The 27,202-nt window shown below is 42.7% G+C and overlaps 1 protein-coding gene across 6 annotated transcripts in view; it reads right to left on the bottom strand.

Moving 5' to 3' along the window:
* Nucleotides 1–27,202, bottom strand: part of LOC115125604 (zinc finger transcription factor Trps1-like) — a 254,130-nt gene that overhangs the window by 182,801 nt on the left and 44,127 nt on the right. For all 6 annotated transcript variants that reach the window (XM_065018017.1, XM_065018012.1, XM_065018015.1 and 3 more), the window contains 2 exons: nt 11,603–12,687; nt 2,882–4,134 (listed from right to left, as the gene is read on the bottom strand). In XM_065018017.1, the coding sequence (XP_064874089.1) occupies nt 2,882–4,134; nt 11,603–12,685 (2,336 nt within the window). In that variant the 5' untranslated portion in view covers nt 12,686–12,687. The remainder of the gene's footprint in view (nt 1–2,881; nt 4,135–11,602; nt 12,688–27,202) is intronic.

Here is a 27,202-nt window from a genome sequence, read left to right on the forward strand (position 1 = left end):
TTCTCCTGACCTGCTGGCTAACTCAGTATAAATATGTTTACCTTGACCTGCTGGCTAACTCAGTATAAATATGTTTACCTTGACCTGCTGGCTAACTCAGTATAAATATGTTTCTCCTGACCTGCTGACTAACTCAGTATAAATATGTTTCCCCTGACCCGCTGGCTAACTCAGTATAAATATGTTTACCCTGACCCGCTGGCTAACTCAGTATAAATATATTTCCCCTGACCCGCTGGCTAACTCAGTATAAATATGTTTACCCTGACCTGCTGGCTAACTCAGTATAAATATGTTTCTCCTGACCTGCTGGCTAACTCAGTATAAATATGTTTCTCCTGACCTGCTGGCTAACTCAGTATAAATATGTTTCTCCTGACCTGCTGGCTAAATATGTTTCTCCTGACCTGCTGGCTAACTCAGTATAAATATGTTTCTCCTGACCTGCTGGCTAACTCAGTATAAATATGTTTCTCCTGACCCGCTGGCTAACTCAGTATAAATATGTTTCTCCTGACCTGCTGGCTAACTCAGTATAAACATGTTTCTCCTGACCTGCTGGCTAACTCAGTATAAATATGTTTACCCTGACCTGCTGACTAACTCAGTATAAATATGTTTCTCCTGACCTGCTGACTAACTCAGTATAAATATGTTTACCCTGACCTGCTGGCTAACTCAGTATAAATATGTTTCTCCTGACCTGCTGGCTAACTCAGTATAAATATGTTTCTCCTGACCTGCTGGCTAACTCAGTATAAATATGTTTCTCCTGACCTGCTGGCTAAATATGTTTCTCCTGACCTGCTGGCTAACTCAGTATAAATATGTTTCTCCTGACCTGCTGGCTAACTCAGTATAAATATGTTTCTCCTGACCTGCTGGCTAACTCAGTATAAACATGTTTCTCCTGACCTGCTGGCTAACTCAGTATAAATATGTTTACCCTGACCTGCTGACTAACTCAGTATAAATATGTTTCTCCTGACCTGCTGACTAACTCAGTATAAATATGTTTCTCCTGACCTGCTGACTAACTCAGTATAAATATGTTTCTCCTGACCTGCTGACTAACTCAGTATAAACATGTTTCTCCTGACCTGCTGGCTAACTCAGTATAAATATGTTTACCCAGACCTGCTGGCTAACTCAGTATAAATATGTTTCTCCTGACCTGCTGACTAACTCAGTATAAATATGTTTCTCCTGACCTGCTGACTAACTCAGTATAAATATGTTTCTCCTGACCTGCTGACTAACTCAGTATAAACATGTTTCTCCTGACCTGCTGGCTAACTCAGTATAAATATGTTTACCCAGACCTGCTGGCTAACTCAGTATAAATATGTTTCTCCTGACCTGCTGACTAACTCAGTATAAATATGTTTCCCCTGACCTGCTGACTAACTCGGTATAAATATGTTTACCCTGACCTGCTGGCTAACTCAGTATAAATATGTTTCTCCTGACCTGCTGACTAACTCAGTATAAATATGTTTCCCCTGACCTGCTGACTAACTCAGTATAAATATGTTTACCCTGACCTGCTGGCTAACTCAGTATAAATATGTTTCTCCTGACCTGCTGACTAACTCAGTATAAATATGTTTCCCCTGACCTGCTGACTAACTCAGTATAAATATGTTTCCCTTGACTCAGCGTAGAATGATCTAATATATTCCGAGAAGTCACGGTTTGTTGTATTTAAACCCACCTATTGATTTCTCAGCGCTCTGTATCTGTAAAAGCTTTAAACTAACATTATTACCAATGATAATCAGGTTTTCAATAGGAAGCTGAACCAAACCTTAAAAGTCCATTGACCACTTGTCAACCTCATATTCATTATATCGAGCACCATACCAATGTATACATATGTCAACATGGTGTGTTTTTACTGTATGTTCTATGGTTAAGAAGATAAAAAGAACGGTCCTAAAGAATGTATTTTTCCAAACCTTTAAGTACTCGACCGGTCGACTAACTACAACATGTGAGCAGCAAGAGAGCATTGAGTAAAATGGGACATCACAATGAGTTTCTAGAAGTTCTATTGAGTTCCAATGAGTTCTAAGGAGTTCCAAGGAGTTCCAAGGAGTTCTAAGGAGTTCCAATGAGTTCTAAGTAGTTCCAAGGAGTTCCAAGGAGTTCCAATAGGTTCTAAGGAGTTTCAAGGAGTTCTAAGGAGTTCAAAGGAGTTCTAAGGAGTTCCAAGGAGTTATAAGGAGTTATAAGGAGTTATAAGGAGTACCAAGGAGTACCAAGGAGTTCTAAGGAGTTATAAGGAGTTCCAAGGAGTTCTAAGGAGTTCTAAGGAGTTTCAAGGAGTTCTAAGGAGTTCCAAGGAGTTCTAAGGAGTTCCAATGGGTTCTAAGGAGTTCCAAGGAGTTCTAAGGAGTTCCAATGGGTTCTAAGGAGTTCCAAGGAGTTCCAAGGAGTTATAAGTAGTTCCAATGAGTTATAAGTAGTTCCAATGAGTTCTAAGGAGTTCCAAGGAGTTCTAAGGAGTTCCAAGGAGTTCTAAGGAGTTCTAAGGAGTTCCAAGGAGTTCTAAGGAGTTCCAATGGGTTCTAAGGAGTTCCAAGGAGTTATAAGGAGTTCCAATGGGTTCTAAGGAGTTCCAATGGGTTCTAAGGAGTTCCAAGGAGTTATAAGTAGTTCCAATGAGTTATAAGTAGTTCCAATGAGTTCTAAGGAGGTCTAAGGAGTTCCAAGGAGTTCTAAGGAGTTCCAAGGAGTTCTAAGGAGTTCCAATGAGTTTCAAGGAGTTCTAAGGAATTCTAAGGAGTTCCAAGGAGTTCCAAGAATTCTGCACATGTATGATATTTTTTCTTTCTAATAACATTCTAACTCCAACTCAACTCAACTCCCCACTACTCACCTGTAGTGACGGAAGATCTCCTCCTCCACATCTGTGATGAAATGGCACTTGGTGCATGAGTGCTCCCCGTGAGGGCCCTTCGGAGCCGAGTACCTCCCCGTCTCAGCTCCCTCCTGCTCGGGCTTGACCTCCAGCACGCCGTGGGTGGCATGGGCACTGTCGTAGTGCAGCAGAAGCAGGTCGATGTCGCTGGTGGCGTAGGGACACTGGTCACACAGGTGGGTGACGCTGGGCCTGGGAGTTGGGGAGCAACCCTGGGGGGACAGCTGGAGGAAAAGGAGGACGCAGTGGGAGCATGCGCTCTTCCTGCAAGCAAATGGGAAGGAGATCTCCCCCAGGTGCTTCTCAGGGCTGCAGAGGCCACGCGGGCAGAACGGGCAGTGCTTGATGGTGCATTTGTGGATGCTGTGGGCCTGCTGGTAGTGGCGGAGCAGAGGCGCCACCACAATAACCTCAGGCCCGTGGTTCATGGAGTAGCGGAAGTCACAGAACTGGCAGTTGTAGCTGGTCACCACCGTCTCCGGGTCCGTTGCGCCCATCGAACCACTCGTTCCTGTCTTGTCTTTCCTCCGGCTGTGGGGGTCTCTCTCTCCGTCCCTGGATTTGCTGCTCCTTCGCTCCCTCTTGGCTGGGCTGCCCTCCCTGGGCCCCCCTCTTCCTCCTCCAGGTTGTCTGTGTCTCCTCTCATAATGCTCCAGCAGGCGATGTGAGCTGGGCGACTCACAGCTGAAGTTGCAGTACTTACACCAGTAATAGGCCACCGCTGTGGAGCCGCCGTCGGCCCCCGTCCAGCCAGGTGAGTCTGTGGCCCCGCCGTCGGCCACCGTCCAGCCAGGTGAGTCTGTGGCCCTGCCGTCGGACCCCATCCAGCCCGGCGAGTCTGTGGCCCCGCCGGCGGCCCCCATCCAGCCCGGCGAGTCTGTGGCATGGATGGGGACGGAGTAGCCAGCCACCGAGTCGTCCTCCGCACGGACCGCCACCCGGTTCTCCCACTTTCCCGGTTCCGCCCCCTCCACGCCACCACCCCGTGTCACATAGTTCCCCTTCCCTTCCGAGGGCTTGTCGTCGTTCGGCAGTGGCGGGGGCTGGGATTTCATCTTGTTGGGGTGGGCAGACAGGAAGTGTTGCTCCAGCTCCACTGAGGAGCTTCCCATGTAGGTGAAGTTACAGAACTTGCAGCGGAAGTACTTGGTGTTTCCCTGACAGTCCGGAGTCTTCCTCCCGATGCCGATGAAGGTATCTCCCAGCGTCACCTGGAGCACAATGAGGAAAGAAACTTCTGTAACTCATGTTGATTATGCATTTCACTTGAATGTATTTTCTTTCTTCCCCTGATTTATTTAATCTTATGTTTTCCTTTGTGTTATTTGTAATTTGTTATTCATAACAATCTGTAAAAATAAAGACCTTCACGCAATTTTCATTTGTCTTTTAATTCTGATCATATTGTTTTCAATTTTTTCTTGTGTATATATATCTATATATTTGAATATAAACAGAGACGTGTGAGTCAGTCACACAGGCACTGAAAAAACGAAACAAATGACATCACCCACCCAGACAATAAGCTACACGAAAAGGCCATGATACCAGGAAGGAAGATAAAAGCATATGATCGAAATAATCTATTATCTATATCTACAGAGAGGTATAGCTCCGTTTAGAATGTTTTTTGGGATGAATTGAATTGAGCAGATAATGAGATGTTAGGGATCAAACTAGAACACCTAGGGTAAGAACAGCTGATAGATCAGACTAGAACACCTGGGATAAGAGCAGCTGATAGATCAAACTAGAACACCTGGGGTAAGAGCAGCTGATAGATCAAACTAGAACACCTGGAGTAAGAGCAGCTGATAGATCAGACTAGAACACCTGGGGTAAGAACAGCTGATAGATCAGACTAGAACACCTGGGGTAAGAACAGCTGATAGATCAGACTAGAACACCTGGGATAAGAGCAGCTGGTAGATCAAACTAGAACACCTGGAGTAAGAGCAGCTGATAGATCAGACTAGAACACCTGGGATAAGAGCAGCTGATAGATCAGACTAGAACACCTGGGATAAGAGCAGCTGATAGATCAAACTAGAACACCTGGAGTAAGAGCAGCTGATAGATCAGACTAGAACACCTGGGGTAAGAGCAGCTGATAGATCAGACTAGAACACCTGGGGTAAGAGCAGCTGATAGATCATACTAGAACACCTGGAGTAAGAGCAGCTGATAGATCAGACTAGAACACCTGGGATAAGAGCAGCTGAAAGATAATACTAGAACACCTGGAGTAAGATCAGCTGATAGATCAATCTAGAACACCTAGGGTGAGAGCAGCTGATAGATCAAACTAGAACACCTGGAGTAAGAGCAGCTGATAGATCAAACTAGAACACCTGGGATAAGAGCAGCTGATAGATCAGACTAGAACACCTGGGGTAAGAGCAGCTGATAGTTCATACTAGAACACCTGGGGTAAGAGCAGCTGATAGTTCATACTAGAACACCTTGGATAAGAGCAGTTGATATCTAAAACTAGAACACCTGGGGTAAGAGCAGCTGATATCTAAAACTAGAACACCTGGGATAAGAGCAGCTGAAAGATAATACTAGAACACCTGGAGTAAGAGCAGCTGATAGATCATACTAGAACACCTGGAGTAAGATCAGCTGATAGATCAATCTAGAACACCTAGGGTGAGAGCAGCTGATAGATCAAACTAGAACACCTGGAGTAAGAGCAGCTGATAGATCAGACTAGAACACCTGGGATAAGAGCAGCTGAAAGATCAAACTAGAACACCTGGAGTAAGAGCAGCTGATAGATCATACTAGAACACCTGGAGTAAGAGCAGCTGATAGATAATACTAGAACACCTGGGGTAAGAGCAGCTGATATATCATACTAGAACACTTGGAGTAAGAGCAGCTGATAGATCAGACTAGAACACCTGGGATAAGAGCAGCTGAAAGATCAAACTAGAACACCTGGAGTAAGAGCAGCTGAAAGATCAGACTAGAACACCTGGGATAAGAGCAGCTGAAAGATCAAACTAGAACACCTGGAGTAAGAGCAGCTGAAAGATCAGACTAGAACACCTGGAGTAAGAGCAGCTGATAGATCAATCTAGAACACCTAGGGTAAGAGCAGCTGAAAGATCAAACTAGAACACCTGGAGTAAGAGCAGCTGATAGATCAATCTAGAACACCTAGGGTGAGAGCAGCTGATAGATCAAACTAGAACACCTGGAGTAAGAGCAGCTGATAGATCAGACTAGAACACCTGGGATAAGAGCAGCTGAAAGATCAAACTAGAACACCTGGAGTAAGAGCAGCTGATAGATCATACTAGAACACCTGGAGTAAGAGCAGCTGATAGATCATACTAGAACACCTGGAGTAAGATCAGCTGATAGATCAATCTAGAACACCTAGGGTAAGAGCAGCTGATAGATCAAACTAGAACACCTGGAGTAAGAGCAGCTGATAGATCAAACTAGAACACCTGGGATAAGAGCAGCTGATAGATCAGACTAGAACACCTGGGGTAAGAGCAGCTGATAGTTCATACTAGAACACCTGGGGTAAGAGCAGCTGATAGTTCATACTAGAACACCTTGGATAAGAGCAGTTGATATCTAAAACTAGAACACCTGGGGTAAGAGCAGCTGATATCTAAAACTAGAACACCTGGGGTAAGAGCAGCTGATAGATCAATCTAGAACACCTAGGGTAAGAGCAGCTGAAAGATCAAACTAGAACACCTGGAGTAAGAGCAGCTGATAGATCATACTAGAACACCTGGAGTAAGATCAGCTGATAGATCAATCTAGAACACCTAGGGTGAGAGCAGCTGATAGATCAAACTAGAACACCTGGAGTAAGAGCAGCTGAAAGATCATACTAGAACACATGGAGTAAGAGCAGCTGCTTTATATGGTAAGACGTGCTGTATAACAATGTCTATTAGACATTATCAAATATGAATTCCCTCGTGTTATTAAAGAAGAGAAATGGCAAACTTGAGATCGTTTTGATGATCAAGTTGACAATGCAGCCAACCAGAAGCAGTGTGATAGAACGAAGGGGTTTATATCAGAATACTACTAAAGAAACACCTGTTTCCTAATGATACGCAACAAATCCAATCTCTATTTCCAAATATTTTCGATGCTTGTGCAAGCGTGAACACCGAGAGTGCCTGGCAGGGATCCAGCAGTCGAGGTTGTTGTCTGGTAAGCGCAACAAAACCAAACCAACCTTGCAATCGAACATGTTCCCTGAATTTCAACAACCTACGCACCTTGACCTCCAAGTCTCCAACAAATGGCTCAAATCGTAAACATAAGTGTTGCTGTGTGAAATATCCCGGAGCCAGAGACGTTCTATAATGGGAAGGTTATCCAGTGTGTGTAAGAGGGAGGTCTTGATCCTGGTGTCATTTTCTAGAAGATGAGAAATGACTTTTAATCCCAGCCCCCGTCCCCACAGAAGGCCTTTTGCCTTTTGGCAAATCAAAATGTGTTCTTAACTGACTTGCCTAGTTAAATGAAGGTTAAGTAAAACAAATCAAAATAAAATGACTGAAACAGAGCGGGTTGCTCCTAAGCCTGCCTGAAGAGATTAGCTACATAGACCTGTATTATATGACTGGCCTACTCAGTCAAGCCAAATGTCCTCTGAAATATTAGCAATAAAATAAATACAATGAAATACCAGAAGATGTCTATGATGGAATGAAATATAAATGTATAAAACATTTAGTATTTTAACACAGTTTGGGGATTGTAAGTGGGAAAAAATGGAGCTTGTGTTACTAATGGGATAGTCATAAATGACTGTACTTTGTTTGTTGCAATCTTGAAACAGTACTATGAAGTACTACTACAGTCCTATGAAGTACTACTACAGTCCTATGAAGTACTACTACAGTCCTATGAAGTACTACTACAGTCCCATGAAGTCTGTTCTTCTCTGTCTTCTGAATGCAGTGAGACTATCTACTCAGAGATCAGTGGGGAAAAGTCTTAAAGAGCCTTGCCAATGTCTCCAGAGACCAGAGACTGCGGGTACAGCGACCAGAGACCAGAGACTGCGGGTACAGCGACCAGAGACTGCGGGTACAGCGACCAGAGACTGCGGGTACAGCGACCAGAGACTGCGGGTACAGCGACCAGAGACTGCGGGTACAGCGACCAGAGACCAGAGACTGCGGGTACAGCGACCAGAGACCAGAGACTGCAAAGTGTCATTAGACCAGAGCAGCATCACAAGATTATAATATCATATTTAAAAATGATAAAGTGATATCCGCAGGCTCTCTCAGAGTGTACCTTTGTGGACATGTGCAGTAGGCTAAAAATAAACGTTCACCCATAACGTTAACTTGGGTGTGGAATGGTACACATTCCAAAACAATAGCAATATGCAAAAAGTCTGTCTGGTCAGGTATTCCCCGGGATTTTCTTCTCACAGACACATATATACACAAACACACACACACACACACACACACCCCTCTCTCACACACACACCCCTCTCTCACACACACACACACACACACACACACACACACACACACACACACACACACACACACACACATGCCAACTCACACACAAACATGACGTGACCATTAGAGAGAGAGAGAAATAAGGTGACAGCCATACCAACACATCAGCCCACTTAGTCCGAGACAGGAGGAAAACAACATTAGAGGAAGCCTAATTACAATCTGTGGTGGGTTAAAAGGCCAAATGGCCCTGCTTCTGTATGATATGGCATTAAGAGGCCCAGACCCCGGGACAAACACCACCTCATTTACAAGGAACACTAGAGTTAAATGCACCACTCGAATTGTAAACATGACATTGTTGAAGTGGAGGGAGAAACGGCACGCCGTGAAAGCTGTGCAGATAAATGGCTCTGACATCTGTTCATTACCCCTCGTTTAAAATAAACCCAGTTCCATGTTTTCACTGGATACCTCTCCCTTCCCTTTTCATTGGGTAATCTTTTCTCCCTTTTCATTGGGTAATGAGAAATGAGCAGCCTTCGATGTTACTGCATGGAAAATTCCCACTAGGGGATGAAAACAGAACAGTGTTTATGATTGTATTACTTTTAAAAAATATATATATATATATATATATAATGACAATATTCGAACCCGGAGACATCCAATTGAAATGGATAGCGAGACAAAGACTGCTAAGAAATCATTTCAACCAGAGGATGGTAATAGCTCTGAGTCACGTAGGGCCCTTTTCTTTTGAGGTTATTAGATCATATGTTTAGGACTCCAAAACAGTGCACATACTGTAAGGTCCATGTGTGCAATATATGTTTGGCAGGCGTTCCCTTAATACAATATAAACTTTTATTTCTGTACACAAGGAAATGGCTAAATGGTTGTGCCACTTTACAAATGAACCTGTGTACGCCAATAAAATAAATCACACACAAACATGATGAGAAAAGCTTTCAAAACAGCAAATAACTATCAAACACAAATAGGATGGATGTAGCTATATTTTGAAGGGTTATGCATCATCAATTTAATAACTCATATAGTTACATCCTAAATAGTCCATCCTAAAACCTAAAGCCATATTTATAAATCATGTCTGGTCAATACTAAAATATTAAATTAGCTAAAAAGTACACATCATTTCACAAATAAGCTTCACTAAAAACAGTGAGTAACAGAGCAATTTATTCTATAGGTCAAAAAACATTAGCTCAGATTGCCCACAACGTGCTATTACAAAATGGAGGGTCATAAAATAGTTGTTTTTATGGACGTGTAGTCCATATAATGTTCAGGTTGAGATGTACAGTTGAAGTTGGAAGTTTACATACACTTAGGTTGGAGCTATTAAAACTCGTTTTTCAAACCACTCCACAAATTTCTTGTTAACAAACTATAGTTTTGTCAAGTCGGTGAGGACATCTACTTTGTGCATGTCACATGTAATTTTTCCAACAATTGTTTACAGACAGATTATTTCATTTATAACTCACTGTATCACAATTACAGTGGGTCAGAAGATTGCATTCACTAAGTTGTCTGTGTCTTTAAACAGCTTGGAAAATTCCAGAAAATTATGTCATGGCTTTAGAAGCTTCTGATAGGCTAATGGATATCATTTGAGTCAATTGGAGGTGTACCTGTGGATGCATTTGAAGGCCTACCTTCAAACTCAGTAACTCTTTGCTTGACATCATGGGAAAATCAAAAGAAATCAGCCAAGACCTCAGAAAAATAATTGTAGACCTCCACAAGTCTGGCTCATCCTTGGGAGAAATTTCCAAACACCTGAAGGTACCACGTTCATCTGTACAAACAATAGTACGCAAGTATAAACACCATGGGACCACGCAGCCATCATACTGCTCATACTGCTCAGGAAGGAGACGCGTTCTGTCTCCTAGAGATGAATGTACTTTGGTACGAAAAAGGACCTTGTGAAGATGCTGGAGGAAACAGGTACAAAAGTATCAATATCCTCAGTAAAACGAGTCCTATATCAACAACCTGAAAGGCCGCTCAGCAAGGTAAAAGCCACTGCTCCAAAAGCGCCATAAAAAAAGCGAGACTACGGTTTGCAACTGCACATGGGGACAAAGATCTCACTTTTTGGAGAAATGTCCTCTGGTCTGATGAAACAAAAATACAACTGTTTGGCCATAATGACCATCGTTATGTTTGGAGAAAAAAGGGGGAGGCTTGCAAGCCGAAGAACACCATCCCAACCGTGTAGCATGGGGGTGGCAGCATCATGTTGTGGGGGTGCTTTGCTGCAGGAGGGCCTGGTGCACAACATGGTGGGCTTCTCCTCACAGAGCCAACACGCCAAAGACACTACACGGACCCCGTCCTACACCGCCCTGACCGGGGCAGTTGCAATGTCATCATGAGAAGGAAAATTATGTGGATATGTTGAAGCAACATCTCAAGACATCAGTCAGGAAGTTAAAGCTTGGTCGCAAATGGGTCTTCCAAATGGACAACGACCCCAAGCATACTTCCAAAGTTGTGGCAAAATGGCTTAAGGACAACAATAAATGTCAAGAATGAAAAACTGAGTTTAAATGTACTTGGCTAAGGTGTATGTAAACTTCCAACTTCAACTGTATTTATTACAGTGATAAAAAAGACTACACTTCCCACGAGTCCTCTCTCCATGGGTGTTACTTTGATGACACAAGTGTCCCACTAAGAGACAAGTCTCAAACCCTGGCTGACCTTGGTTTCAATGCAGATAATGGTTGAGTTCCTGCAGACTACATTGCAGATGCATGCCAGATCTTACAACACCTGGAAAGCTATTCACAACACATCAACATATCGTGCTTCTACACCTGCATTGCCTGCTGTTTGGTGTTTTAGGCTGGGTTTCTGTACAGCACTTTGAGATATCAGCTGATGTAAGAAGGGCTTCATAAATACATTTGATTGATTGATTGATCAGCTAACCACATCATATGATATAGCAATCTGATGATCGACTACACAGTCAATGATGTGGCACGCAACTGTTGATTGATGCAATATAACGTCTGGGCATCTAGTTGGGTAGGAACTGTCCCGTTATACAGTACTACTGATGCGTGGTTCTGGTACCTGGAGTTTCGGTAGTTATGAAAGACAAACAGACACCCACTAACCAACGCACTGTTGAATGCCAACAAACTTTTTTTCAGGTGCAGAGCATATTTACCTGTACGTCATAGGTGCCGTTAAGTAACATGCGTGGTGACCCTGTAGAGTCCTGTGGCGCCCCGGTCAGGGCGGTGTAGGACGGGGGCCGTGTAGTGTCTTTGGCGTGTTGGCTCTGTGAGGAGAAGCCCACCATGTTGTGCAGGGCCAGTATCTTAGTGTCCAGCTCTGCGTCCTGCCGTGTGCGGTTGTGCAGGCCCAGATGGTACTTCCGATAGTGCTTGACCAGGTCCGTGGGGTCATTCCCATAGTAACCGTACCCACAGATGTTGCACTTGAAGTCCTGCAGTTTGGGAGAGCAGGGTGGGGCTACCCCTGTCTCGGCCCCCATGGGGCTGGGCGTGATGTCCCCGGCCCCTTCGCCTGCCCCCCTATGTGGGTGGAGGGGGCGTAACAAGGGGTATCCAGAGCCCTCCACCCCATCCTGGTGGACTGAAGTCCCCCCTGTGGGGCTGTAGGAGGTGTCCTTGTCCTCCCCGTTACTGGTGACGCCCTGGACGATGACACCCCTCCCTCGGGCACCCAGCAGCAACCCCTCCCTGACACCCACCCTTTCTCCCCCTCCTCTCTCCCCGACCTTCCCCAGCAGCAGCTCCCCCGCCGGGCTGCGTGCCTGTCTCCCGTCCCCCTCATCTGGTTCTGATCTGAGAGGAGACAGAGACACAGCCCCGTCGGGCCCGGCCCAGGATGGGAGCGCCGGCAGATCTGAGTCTGTCACCTCGTGGCAGGGGAAGGACGCTACATTTCCTCCCTTCTTGTGGCTGGGGTAATTAAAGACAGGCCTGTCGGTGTTTACTGTCGCCTCTGTTCCCACTCCTCCGCCGCCCCTCCCTCCTCCGTCCCGTTTGATGGAGCCTGAGACGGAGCCCAGGGAGGAAGAGGAGTCCTCCTGCTCGTCTGGGACTGGCACGTGGGCCCGACCTAGTTCGGCCAGCAGCAGCCCGTCGGCACCGTTGGGCTCTGAGGCCCGGCTCCCGGCACTGTCCTCGCTATCTGGCCCGGTGGCCTCCGCGGCCAGAGCCTCACCTTCTCCTTCTTCCTCACCGCCGAAGCTTCTCAAAGGGGGGTTCTTTTTCCTCACCATATCTGCAGGCAGGCAGCATAGACACACAGACAGAATGTTTTAGTGTCACACTTCCTGGAGGAATAGGTATATTAAACATAGAGGAATAGGTATATTAAACATAGAGGAATAGGTATATTAAACAGAGGAATAGGTATATTAAACATAGAGGAATAGGTATATTAAACATAGAGGAATAGGTATATTAAACATAGAGGAATAGGTATATTAAACAGAGGAATAGGTATATTAAACATAGAGGAATATGTATATTAAACATAGAGGAATAGGTATATTAAACATAGAGGAATAGGTATATTAAACATAGAGGAATAGGTATATTAAACATAGAGGAATAGGTATATTAAACATAGAGGAATAGGTATATTAAACAGAGGAATAGGTATATTAAACATAGAGGAATAGGTATATTAAACAGAGGAATAGGTATATTAAACATAGAGGAATAGGTATATTAAACATAGAGGAATAGGTATATTAAACATAGAGGAATAGGTATATTAAACATAGAGGAATAGGTATATTAAACAGAGGAATAGGTATATTAAACATAGAGGAATAGGTATATTAAACATAGAGGAATAGGTATATTAAACATAGAGGAATAGGTATATTAAACATAGAGGAATAGGTATATTAAACATAGAGGAATAGGTATATTAAAAAGAGGAATAGGTATATTAAAAAGAGGAATAGGTATATTAAACATAGAGGAATAGGTATATTAAACATAGAGGAATAGGTATATTAAACATAGAGGAATAGGTATATTAAACATAGAGGAATAGGTATATTAAACATAGAGGAATAGGTATATTAAACATAGAGGAATATGTATATTAAACATAGAGGAATAGGTATATTAAACAGAGGAATAGGTATATTAAACAGAGGAATAGGTATATTAAACATAGAGGAATAGGTATATTAAACATAGAGGAATAGGTATATTAAACATAGAGGAATAGGTATATTAAACATAGAGGAATAGGTATATTAAACATAGAGGAATAGGTATATTAAACATAGAGGAATAGGTATATTAAACATAGAGGAATAGGTATATTAAACAGAGGAATAGGTATATTAAACAGAGGAATAGGTATATTAAACAGAGGAATAGGTATATTAAACATAGAGGAATAGGTATATTAAACATAGAGGAATAGGTATATTAAACATAGAGGAATAGGTATATTAAACAGAGGAATAGGTATATTAAACATAGAGGAATATGTATATTAAACATAGAGGAATAGGTATATTAAACATAGAGGAATAGGTATATTAAACATAGAGGAATAGGTATATTAAACATAGAGGAATAGGTATATTAAACATAGAGGAATAGGTATATTAAACATAGAGGAATAGGTATATTAAACATAGAGGAATGGGTATATTAAACATAGAGGAATAGGTATATTAAACATAGAGGAATGGGTATATTAAACATAGAGGAATAGGTATATTAAACAGAGGAATAGGTATATTAAACATAGAGGAATAGGTATATTAAACATAGAGGAATAGGTATATTAAACAGAGGAATAGGTATATTAAACATAGAGGAATAGGTATATTAAACATAGAGGAATAGGTATATTAAACAGAGGAATAGGTATATTAAACAGAGGAATAGGTATATTAAACAGAGGAATAGGTATATTAAACATAGAGGAATAGGTATATTAAACAGAGGAATAGGTATATTAAACATAGAGGAATAGGTATATTAAACATAGAGGAATAGGTATATTAAACATAGAGGAATAGGTATATTAAACAGAGGAATAGGTATATTAAACATAGAGGAATAGGTATATTAAACATAGAGGAATAGGTATATTAAACATAGAGGAATAGGTATATTAAAAAGAGGAATAGGTATATTAAACATAGAGGAATAGGTATATTAAACATAGAGGAATAGGTATATTAAACATAGAGGAATAGGTATATTAAACATAGAGGAATAGGTATATTAAACATAGAGGAATAGGTATATTAAACATAGAGGAATAGGTATATTAAACATAGAGGAATAGGTATATTAAACAGAGGAATAGGTATATTAAACATAGAGGAATAGGTATATTAAACAGAGGAATAGGTATATTAAACATAGAGGAATAGGTATATTAAACATAGAGGAATAGGTATATTAAACAGAGGAATAGGTATATTAAACATAGAGGAACAGGTATATTAAACATAGAGGAATAGACTCCCCATGTAACTGCAGGCAATGTCTGGGGGAAAATGATTACGTGAACTGGATCTCTATTCAAGAACCACATCAATTGAGGTCTGTACCAAATAAGATGGAGACAGTGGTAGTTTAGTTTTTTCTCTCTCTCTCTCTCTCTCTCTCTCTCTCTCTCTCTCTCTCTCTCTCTCTCTCTCTCTCGCGCTCTTACAATCAGCGCATAAAAACTTTCAAGAGTTCCTCCACTAAATACAACAAAGCAACAAAAAAAAAGGTCTTTTTTTCGTACAACTTAAAACAATGGCGGCCATTTAGCTCCGGTCCATAAACAGAACTCCTCCATCTATAACCACCAGTTGCTGAACGTTGTTGATGGCATTTTGATCAGTAAAATCTGTGTGCCTAATAGTTAATGATAAGGCTTGTACCGTGTCAGCTAAAGAAGTGGAATATTAAGATATAAGGAATGCAGAAAGTTATCCTAGTGTTGATTTACTGTCCGTGTGGACGTCTAGCAGAGAACGGGGACGAAATAAAACAAACCATTAAGTCGGATTTGCTACGGTACAACCTGAATGAAATGAATTTGTAGGATGGAGGGGGTCAGCATGAGAGCAATTTCCAGTTTGTTTCAGTGTGTGTGTGTGTGTGTGTGTGTGTGTGTGTCTAAATTCACTCAAACCCCAATTCTCTCCATCCAGGGTGCTTAGAATTTCTCATAATGCCAGTCTCATTTCTTCTCCAGTGAAACATATGGAGAGTCATTTTGTAGGTTGTAAATGAAATGAGTATTAAATAAAGCAAAGTATGTTTGTAAAGGGGCAATGACTAAACCAGTGTTCATAAAAGCTGCAGGAAAAATGTGAAGCAACAGATCACACAGACATGTCACCAGTTAGCCTGTTTCAGTCATTACCAAGTCACTGTTGGATGACTACCATCACTCTGCCACCACTGGAATTTACAACTACAAAAGCATGTTATTCATCAAAATAAACTAATTGACTTGATTAATCAACAATGAAACCAGAATAATTGGCCTAGTGTTTAAAAGGCATTATGTTGTACTCGTTCTCTGGAGCAGAAACACACTTATAATAAACGGCTTACAATCCACTACCAAAAGACTTTGACCCCGAAAACTAACACTTACAAGAGTTGAAATTAAACTGGCCTGAAAACTATGGGGATTGTGTAAATTTGTCCCAGAGTTTGGAATGGCTTTCTCATGGCCTTAATTATCGAATCACACCCCTCGAAATGGCTTGCAATCATTAACCTCTCTGAAAATTTGCTCAAAAAATAGTACACAAGAAAGAGAGTGTCCCTGACGCACGTCAGCCCGGCTTCAACAGGGAGCGGGGAAAAATGTCTTAAAGCAAAGAATGGAATCGTCATTCAACAACAAATCAATGTTTCACTATAGTTAAAGTAAGGAAAATGACAGCTGATCTGTGTCCAGAAGAATACCAGACTACTAAGGGTAACACAATAGTCCCTCTCATCCCACCCCCATACGGAGCAGAAGAATACCAGACTACTAAGGGTAACACAATAGTCCCTGTCATCCCACCCCCACACGAAGTAGAAGAATACCAGACTACTAAGGGTAACACAATAGTCCCTGTCATCCCACCCCCACACGGAGCAGAAGAATACCAGACTACTAAGGGTAACACAATAGTCCCTGTCATCCCACCCCCACACGGAGCAGAAGAATACCAGACTACTAAGGGTAACACAATAGTCCCTGTCATCCCACCCCCACACGGAGCAGAAGAATACCAGACTACTAAGGGTAACACAATACTCCCTGTCATCCCACCCCCACACGGAGCAGAAGAATACCAGACTACTAAGGGTAACACAATAGTCCCTCTCATCCCACCCCCACACGGAGCAGAAGAATACCAGACTACTAAGGGTAACACAATAGTCCCTGTCATCCCACCCCCACACGGAGCAGAAGAATACCAGACTACTAAGGGTAACACAATACTCCCTGTCATCCCACCCCCACACGGAGTAGAAGAATACCAGACTACTAAGGGTAACACAATACTCCCTGTCATCCCACCCCCACACGGAGCAGAAGAATCGTCGGGATTTCTACTTTCAATAAACTTCGGATCAATGTAAACCCTCCAAAAAATGTGATATCATCCTTAATCACATCTCAGACAAAATAATCTCCTAAAGCACTGTTCATTACCCAGAAGCATTGTGTCTAGCTCTTTTGTAATATCACCAGGAAGCAGTGAGAGCAGAGCTTTAGTGGTTCTATACACGGCTCAAGTTCCTCAACAGAGGAGTGTGATTTAGCATGAAATGTCTCCCGACTCATAAAAGAGAAACGTTTTTTATCCCTGATATGTAATTCAATTACACTACAGTAAAAGGAGGACTGAGCACACCCCCATTCTCATCGACAAGGCTGTAGTGGAGCAGGTTGAGAGCTTCAAGTTCCTTGTTGTCCATATCACCAACAAACTATCATGGTCCAAACACACTAAGACAATCGTGAAGAGGGCACGACAAAGCCTATTCCCCCTCAGGAGACTGAAAAGATTTGGCCTCAGATCCTCAAAAGGTTTTACAGCTGCAACATCGAGAGCATCCTGACTGGTTGCATCACTGCCTCGTACGGCTACTGCTCAGCCTCCGACCGCAAAGCACTACAGAGGATAGTGCGTATGGCCCAGTACATCACTGGGGCCAAGCTGCCTGCCATCCAGGACCTCTATATTAGGCAGTGTCAGAGGAAGGCCCTAAAAATTGTCAAAGACTCCAGCCACCCTAGTCATAGACTGTTCTCTCTGCTACCGCATGGCAAGTGGTACCGGAGCGCCAAGTCGAGGTCCAAAAGGCTTCTTAACAGCTTCTACCCCCCCCCAGCCATAAGACTCCTGAACAGCTAATCAAAGGGCTACCCAGACCCCTCTTTTACACTGCTACTACACTCTGTACCCAGACCCCTCTCTTACACTGCTACTACACTCTGTACCCAGACCCCTCTTTTACACTGCTACTACACTCTGTACCCAGACCCCTCTTTTACACTGCTACTACACTCTGTACCCAGACCCCTCTTTTACACTGCTACTACTCTCTGTACCCAGACCCCTCTTTTACACTGCTACTACACTCTGTACCCAGACCCCTCTTTTACACTGCTACTACACTCTACCCAGACCCCTCTTTTACACTGCTACTACTCTCTGTACCCAGACCCCTCTTTTACACTGCTACTACACTCTGTACCCAGACCCCTCTTTTACACTGCTACTACTCTCTGTACCCAGACCCCTCTTTTACACTGCTGCTACTCTCTGTTTATAATCTATGCTTAGTCACTTAAACTCTACCCACATGTACATATAACCTCAAATACATCAACTAACCGGTGCCCCCGCACATTGACCCTGTCCGGTACCCCCTGTATATATATTATTTTATTTAACCTTTATTTAACTAGGCAAGTCAGTTAAGAACAAATTCTTACTTACAATGACGACCTACCAAAAGGTAAAAGGCCTCCTGCGGGGAAGGGGGCTGGGATTCAAAATATAAATACATTCAATTAAAATATAGGACAAAACACACATCACGACAAGAGAGACACCACATCACTACATAAAGAGAGACCACAACACTACATAAAGAGAGACCTAAAGACAACAACATAGCATGGCAGCAACACATGACAACACAGGATGGTAGTAACACAACATGACAACACAGCATGGTAGCAACACAACATGACAACACAGCATGGTAGCAACACAACATGGTAGCAACACAACATGGTAGCAACACAACATGACAACACAGCATGGTAGCAACACAACATGGCAGCAACACAACATGGTAGCAGCACAAAACATGGTACAAACATTATTAGGCACAGACAAAAGCACAAAGGGAAAGAAGGTAGAGACAACAATACATCACACAAAGCAGCCGCCACAACTGTCAGTAAGAGTGTCCATGATTGAGACTTTGAATGAAGAGATGGAGATCAAAGTGTCCAGGTGTTTGCTGCAGCTCGTTCCAGTCACTTGTATATACCCTCACTTGTTATTTTACTACTGCTGTTGAATTATTTGTTACTTTTATTTTCTATTTTCTACTTATCTAATTTTTGCTTAACCCTTTTTAATCATTTTTTTCTTCTTAACTTCTTAAAGCATTGTTGGTTACGAGCTTGTAAGTAAGCATTTCACTGTAAGGTCTACTACACCTGTAGTATTCAGCATTTCACTGTAAGGTCTACTACACCTGTAGTATTCAGCATTTCACTGTAAGGTCTACTACACCTGTTGTATTCAGCATTTCACTGTAAGGTCTACTACACCTGTTGTATTCAGCATTTCACTGTAAGGTCTACTACACCTGTTGTATTCAGCATTTCACTGTAAGGTCTACTACACCTGTTGTATTCAGCATTTCACTGTAAGGTCTACTACACCTGTAGTATTCAGCATTTCACTGTAAGGTCTACTACACCTGTAGTATTCAGCATTTCACTGTAAGGTCTACTACACCTGTAGTATTCAGCATTTCACTGTAAGGTCTACTACACCTGTTGTATTCAGCATTTCACTGTAAGGTCTACTACACCTGTTGTATTCAGCATTTCACTGTAAGGTCTACTACACCTGTTGTATTCAGCATTTCACTGTAAGGTCTACTACACCTGTTGTATTCAGCATTTCACTGTAAGGTCTACTACACCTGTAGTATTCAGCATTTCACTGTAAGGTCTACTACACCTGTAGTATTCAGCATTTCACTGTAAGGTCTACTACACCTGTAGTATTCAGCATTTCACTGTAAGGTCTACTACACCTGTTGTATTCAGCATTTCACTGTAAGGTCTACTACACCTGTTGTATTCAGCATTTCACTGTAAGGTCTACTACACCTGTTGTATTCAGCATTTCACTGTAAGGTCTACTACACCTGTTGTATTCAGCATTTCACTGTAAGGTCTACTACACCTGTTATATTCAGCATTTCACTGTAAGGTCTACTACACCTGTTGTATTCGGCGCATGTGACAAATACAATTTGATATGATTTGATAATTTTGCATGACAATATCGTCACAGAAGCCACTTAAGATCATCTTATTTCGCATTACATGGTACAACTGAATTACATGGTAAAACTGAATTACATGGTACAACTGAATTACATGGTAAAACTGAATTACATGGTACAACTGAATTACATGGTAAAACTGAATTGTATGGTAAAATTGAATTGTATAATAAAATGTGAGAGCCAGAAATCTTGCTTGTTTGTAGGTGACCAAATACTTATTTTCCACCATAATTTGCCAATAAATTCATTAAAAATCCTACAATGTGATTTTCTGGATTTTTTGTCTTCTCATTTTGTCTGTCGTAGTTGAAGTGTACCTATGATGAAAATTACAGGCCTCTCTCATCTTTTTAAGTGGGAGAACTTGCACAATTGGTGGCTGACAAAATAATTTTTTGCCCCACTGTATATCAACAGCCTCCCGAGTGGCGCAGCGGTCTAAGGCACTGCGTCACTACAGACCCGGGTTCGATCCCAGGCTGTGTTGCAGCCGGCCGTGACCGGGAGACCCATGAGGCGGTACACAATTGGCCATGCGTCGTCCGGGTTAGGGGAGGGTTTGGCCGGCCGGGAGTTCCTTGTCCCATTGCGCTCTAGCGACTCCTGTGGCGGGCTGGGCGCATTGCACGCTGACATGGTCACCAGTTGTATGGTGTTTCCCCTGACACATTGGTTGGCTTCCAGGTTAAGTGGGCATTGTGTCAAGAAGCAGTGCGGCTTTGTTTTTTCCATTTATATTTCGATGTTGGGCATTAGCACATTAGCAAGTGGGGTGCACCGATAGGTGTCACCTCGTTAGTCAGTACGTGTTACACCTGTGCTGGTTGCCATCTTGTTCGTGGGAATGTGTTTCACCTGTGCTGGCCCAGGTGATAGTAAGAGTGGCTGGCCCAGGTGATAGTAAGAGTGGCTGGCCCAGTGTTCCAGTTGTCTTGAGAGAAGTGCAGGGTTAACACCTTTAGTTGGCTCCCTATTTGATTTCTATTTTTTTTAAACTATCCTTTGCTCCCCTTTTGGTTTGCTTCCTGTCTGAATACCCAGGCATATGGCATATATGGTATACTGCCCAAGACTAGTCTGTACCCTTACATGTCACTTGATTGATGATTCCTGCATCATTGCATTGTAAGGTGTGATCAGGAGTAGGCCGTGAGACACAACAGGGAACAGATCATTCATTATCCTTTAACAAACTACATACTTTCATTACGAATACAACAGCAGCACAGGAAAAACAATGTTCATTCCTTTACAATTCATTAGCATCCATTGTCATGCACCACAGAAGTCTGGTGTAGTATGGTGTATGGAAGTCAACTTATGCCGTGTAAACATTTCTTGTGACGCATGATCTGGCCTTCAATGACAAAAGTATGATACTCAATCAGAACACAATCTGAGCAATGACGGATAACTTAACAACTCTGAAAGTGCACACTGTCACTAGTGGAGGTCTGATTCTACAGAGGTACAGAACAACAGTTCTCGTCAAGGACAAACACCTCTACAGTCAACATTTAGGGGGTGTACTTGTACATCAAGCTGCAGACCTAGTCCTACTGTATCAATTCAGTCTCAAACAGACCTAGTCCTACTGTATCCATTCAGACAGTCTCAAACAGACCTAGTCCCACTGTATCCATTCAGTCTCAAACAGACCTAGTCCTACTGTATCCATTCAGTCTCAAACAGACCTAGTCCTACTGTATCCATTCAGACAGTCTCAAACAGACCTAGTCCTACTGTATCAATTCAGTCTCAAACAGACCTAGTCCTACTGTATCCATTCAGACAGTCTCAAACAGACCTAGTCCCACTGTATCCATTCAGTCTCAAACAGACCTAGTCCTACTGTATCCATTCAGTCTCAAACAGACCTAGTCCTACTGTATCCATTCAGACAGTCTCAAACAGACCTAGTCCTACTGTATCCATTCAGACAGTCTCAAACAGACCTAGTCCTACTGTATTCATTCAGACAGACTCAAACATACCTAGTCCTACTGTATCCATTCAGTCTCAAACAGACCTAGTCCTACTGTATCCATTCAGTCTCAAACATACCTAGTCCTACTGTATCCATTCAGTCTCAAACAGACCTAGTCCTACTGTATCCATTCAGTCTCAAACAGACCTCGTCCTACTGTATCCATTCAGTCTCAAACAGACCTAGTCCTACTGTATCCATTCAGACAGTCTCAAACAGACCTAGTCCTACTGTATCCATTCAGACAGTCTCAAACAGACCTAGTCCTACTGTATCCATTCAGACAGTCTCAAACAGACCTAGTCCTACTGTATCCATTCAGACAGTCTCAAACAGACCTTGTCCTACTGTATCCATTCAGACAGTCTCAAACAGACCTAGTCCTACTGTATCCATTCAGTCTCAAACAGACCTAGTCCTACTGTATCCATTCAGTCTCAAACAGACCTAGTCCTACTGTATCCATTCAGACAGTCTCAAACAGACCTAGTCCTACTGTATCCATTCAGACAGTCTCAAACAGACCTAGTCCTACTGTATCCATTCAGTCTCAAACAGACCTAGTCCTACTGTATCCATTCAGTCTCAAACAGACCTAGTCCTACTGTATCCATTCCCATAATCCTTGTTTCTATTCACTACAGGTTTTGACCATGTCTCAGTCAGAACTACTGCGTCATCCAGAGGGGTCCAAACATGACCAGGGGTCATATACACAGCTGGAGGACCCCCCAGACCCTCCTCACAGTCCCCGTGTAGATCCTCTCGGGCCCAGGGACAAACCCAGGCTGTGCTGGAGGAAGGGAAAGGAGGAATGTTTATTAAAACTACATGACCCCTTTCATCATTTAACCATGTATTTAGAAATGCACCGTAGGGACAAACAAACACACACACACACACAGACAAACACACATACACAGACAAACACAGCCCCCCCCAAGGGGCCTCTTCTCCACTCCACCAACCAACCAACCAACCAATCAAAGGGGCCCATTTCACTTCCCTGTTATTTACAGCTTCTTAAATCTGTGATAAAGAAATAAAATACCTATCCTGATTGGTTTCTGTCTCCGGTGGGAGCCCGGCTGCCAAAATATGAACATGAACACATCCCTAATTAAATAACTCAGAGGCTCATAAGCCCTGGGAAGGGAGTGGGAACCAAACAGAAAAGCTCTCAGAAGAGCCATATTGACAGACAGACAGACAGACAGACAGACCCAAAGCTTTTGCTTCTACTCAGTCTAGCTCCGCGGCCTGCTATTTCAATAAGGGAGCAAAAACGAGACTATATGACACAATCTCTCTTGGCTGGCTGACAAACTGCCTGACTGGTGTTAGTCTGTCGGTGTTTCTTCTCGTCTCTCAGTAGCAGTATATTCAGCAGGCAGCACTGTGGAGACAGGCCCCCGCTACGGTCTGTGTGAATACCGTGTGTGTGTTGTCACGTCTAAGAGAGCTCTGCCAGTCCCACCTTTCTCCTTCTTTTACTCCTTTTTAGCAGCGCTTTTTCTCTCCTTTCTTTTTGACATCATCGTTTATGATGTCACTGCTGCCACGGGCTTTGTGTTAGAAGAGGCCCAGCCGCCAGACCCCAAATCTGTCTTTCTTTTGCCGTTTAATCTCATTTGCAACATTAGGAATAAATCACATTACTGTCACAGGAGTAATGTTACGACCGCGAGGAGGGTCTATGGAAAACACATATGCAAGATTGAGTGTGCGCAATGAATTATCATAAGAAATACATGTCAAACGGCAGAGTCTCGGTGAAGACTCACCCTGCCTTATGAGAAACACACACTTAAGGCGGCCGCAGGCTTCCCAATCCGAAGCCGTTTGGAACAGTTTGTGCGTATATTATTACGACATTTTTGTCTGTTTTTGTTTGTCTTCGGCAAGGCTTTTTTCGCCTGTTTTGTGCACGCCACATATTGTCTAGAGGGAAGCCGAATTTTGATAGCCGAAGTCTAGCCCCTCGTCGATCATTGGTCAACAGTGGGGATTCTTCAATCAAGTGTTTGTTGTCACTCAACGAGAGATGACTCGCTTTCATGCACATTTTTTCACCTGAGAAATACTGCCCCAAACAGCTCAGTTAGATGTCAAATAGCGCGACTAAGATCTCCTCGGCAAGAACATCAAAATGAACGACAGATTTCTTGAGTTAGATTATTCTAACTATTTTGAGGAAGTGTATACTGGCTACGGCGTCTCAAGATGGACAAAAAGTACAATTGCAACTTTTTTCTCGTTTTTCTACGTGAACGCACCAATTTGTAAGTCGCTCTGGATAAGAGCGTCTGCTAAATGACTTAAATGTAATGTAAATGTAAGGTCTTTTCAGGGAGTATGTGAGCACACGCATTCAGTTCACATAGCCAAGTCTGGCGAGGCGACAGCCAAACCGAAGCATGTGGAAGCTTTTCTTGTGCTGCCTTGTGTCACATGAATTCCACAGATGGCTAAAACAAGCTTGCACATACAAAACAATGACTTACTATAACAAGATAAGTACTCTGCACACTTTCATTCTAAATGACTGTAACTCTTTCTTTCCTAGTGCAGATATACACGGATAAGCATAATTGTCCCTGCTGTATCATTAACCGATATACTGTAGGATTGTCTTGAAATGTGTTCTATTCAAGTCCTGGCCAAAACTTGAGAGATCAAACAAAGAATGAAAGAATTCACATCATCAAGTGATACAAATTATTGGAGAGGCAACACACACACACACACACACACCATTTTAGGTCAGGACTTAGCCAGCAGCATACCACCCTGCATCCCACTGCTGGCTTGCTTCAGAAGCTAAGTAGGTTTGGTCCTGGTCAGTCTCTGGATGGGAGACCAGATGCTACTGGAAGTGGTGTTGGAGGTCCAATAGGAGGCAGCCTTTCCTCTGGTCTAAAAATAAATATCCCAATACCCCAGGGCAGTGATTGGGGACATTGCCCTGTGTAGGGTGCTGTCTTTGGGATGTTAAACAGGTGTCCTGACTCTCTGTGGTCACTAAAGATCCTATGGTGCTTATCGTAAGAGTAGGGGTGTTAACCCCTGGTGTCCTGGCTAAATTCCCAATCTGGCCATCATACCATCATGGCCACCTAATCATACCCAGATTCCAATTGTCTCATTCATCCCCCCTCCTCTCCCCTGTAACTATTCCCCCAGGTTGTTGCTGTAAATGAGAATGTGTTCTCAGTCAACTTACCTAGTTAAAGAAAAAGGGCTTTAATAGTTGTTTCATCTCAGGCTGTGAACTGTGTTAGAATCCAGGCGTATTTCACAGGGTTGTATGTGGGGAAATGCTGTACTCCACTGGGTTGGCTTGTTGGCTGGTTGAAGCCATTTCTTTCACCACAGAATGCCAGCACCACAACCTTACCTCAGCCATTCAAGCTGATCTGTGCCCTGTCATACGTAGCCATTTCCATTAGCAATACTGACTGCTAACAGGCCTGAGTCAACCTCTGCTCTGGAAAACACCATAAAGAGACAGTTAAATAACTACCCAGACTTTAAAAGATACTTCTAACTTATAGCAGGCCTCTGTACCGGTTGACCCCTGTATATAGTCTCGCTATTGTAATTTTACTGCTGCTCTTTAATTACTTGTTACTTTTTATTACTTATTCTTAGTCAAAAAATATATTTTTTACTGCATCGTTGGTTAAGGGCTGTGTAAGTAAGCATTTCACTGTAAGGTACCTGTTGTATTCGGCGCATGTGACAAATACAATTTGATTTGATGCAGGGAATTATGTCAAACTGTAGATGTTGAAATCAACGCAACTTTCAAACCTAATTTTAAATCAATAAAATTACATCTCTTTCTCATGCAGCCCGGTCCATCTTTAGTGGTGAAAGATTCTAATTGTTGCAAGACAGCAGGGGAGGACAGTTAAGAGTTTTCAGCCTTCCTGTTCTTGATATTAAGAGAGGGAGTGAAAAAAATATCCAGCAGCTTGCTGAGAAAGAGAGAGAGAGAGAGAGAGAGAGAGAGAGAGAGAGAGAGAGAGAGAGGAGCGAGAGAGAGAGAGAGGAGAGAGAGAGAGCAAGAGAGAGGAGAGAGAGAGAGAGAGAGAGAGAGAGAGAGATAGAGAGAGCGAGAGAGGAGCGAAAGAGAGAGAGAGAGCTTCCTGACTGATGTCTTGTGATGTTGCTTCAATATATCCACATAATTTTCCTGCCTCATGGTGCCATCTATTTTGTGAAGTGCACCAATCCCTCCTGCAGCAAAGCACCCTCAAAACATGATGCTGCCACCCCCGTCCTTCACAGTTGGGATGGTGTTCTTCGGCTTGCAAGCCTCCCCCTTTTTCCTCCAAACATAACGATAGTCATTATGGCCAAACAGTTCTATTTTTGTTTCATCAGACCAGAGGACATTTTTCCAAAAACTACGATAATTGTCCTCATGTGCAGTTGCAAACCATAGTCTGGCTTTTCTTATGGCGGTTTTGGAGCAGTGGCTTCTTCACTCAGGTGTCGAAATAGGACTCGTTTTACTGAGGATATTGATACTTTTGCACCTGTTTCCTCCAGTATCTTCACAAGGTCCTTTGCTGTTGTTCTGGGATTGATTTGCACTTTTCGCAACAAAGTACGTTCCTCTCTAGGAGACAGAACGCTTCTCCTTCCTGAGCGATATGACGGCTGCGTGGTCCCATGGTGTTTATACTTACGTACTATTGTTTGTACAGATGAACGTGGTACATTCAGGCATTTGGAAATTGCTCTCAAGGACGAACCAGACCTGTGGAGGTCTACAATTATTTTTCTGAGGTCTTGGCTGATTTCTTTTGATTTTCCCATGAAAAAGCAAAAAGGTAGGCCTTGAAATGCATCCACAGGTACACCTCCAATTGACTCAAATTATGTCAATTAGCCTATCAGAAGCTTCTAAAGCCATGACATAATTTTCTGGAATTTTCCAAGCTGTTTAAAGGCACAGTCAACTTAGTGTATGTAAACTTCTGCCCCACTGGAATTGTGATACAGTGAATTATAAGTGAAATAATCTGTCTGTAAACAATTGTTGGGAAAATTACTTGTGTCATGCACGAAGTAGATGTCCTCACCGACTTGCCAAAAGTATAGTTTGTTAACAAGAAATTTGTGGAGTGGTTGATAAACGAGTTTTAATGACTCCAACCTAAGTGTATGTAAACTTCCCACTTCAACTGTACAACTGAGAAAGAGA

The sequence above is a fragment of the Oncorhynchus nerka genome, linkage group LG4 (assembly GCF_034236695.1).
Source record: "Oncorhynchus nerka isolate Pitt River linkage group LG4, Oner_Uvic_2.0, whole genome shotgun sequence".
Lineage (NCBI taxonomy): Eukaryota > Metazoa > Chordata > Actinopteri > Salmoniformes > Salmonidae > Oncorhynchus > Oncorhynchus nerka.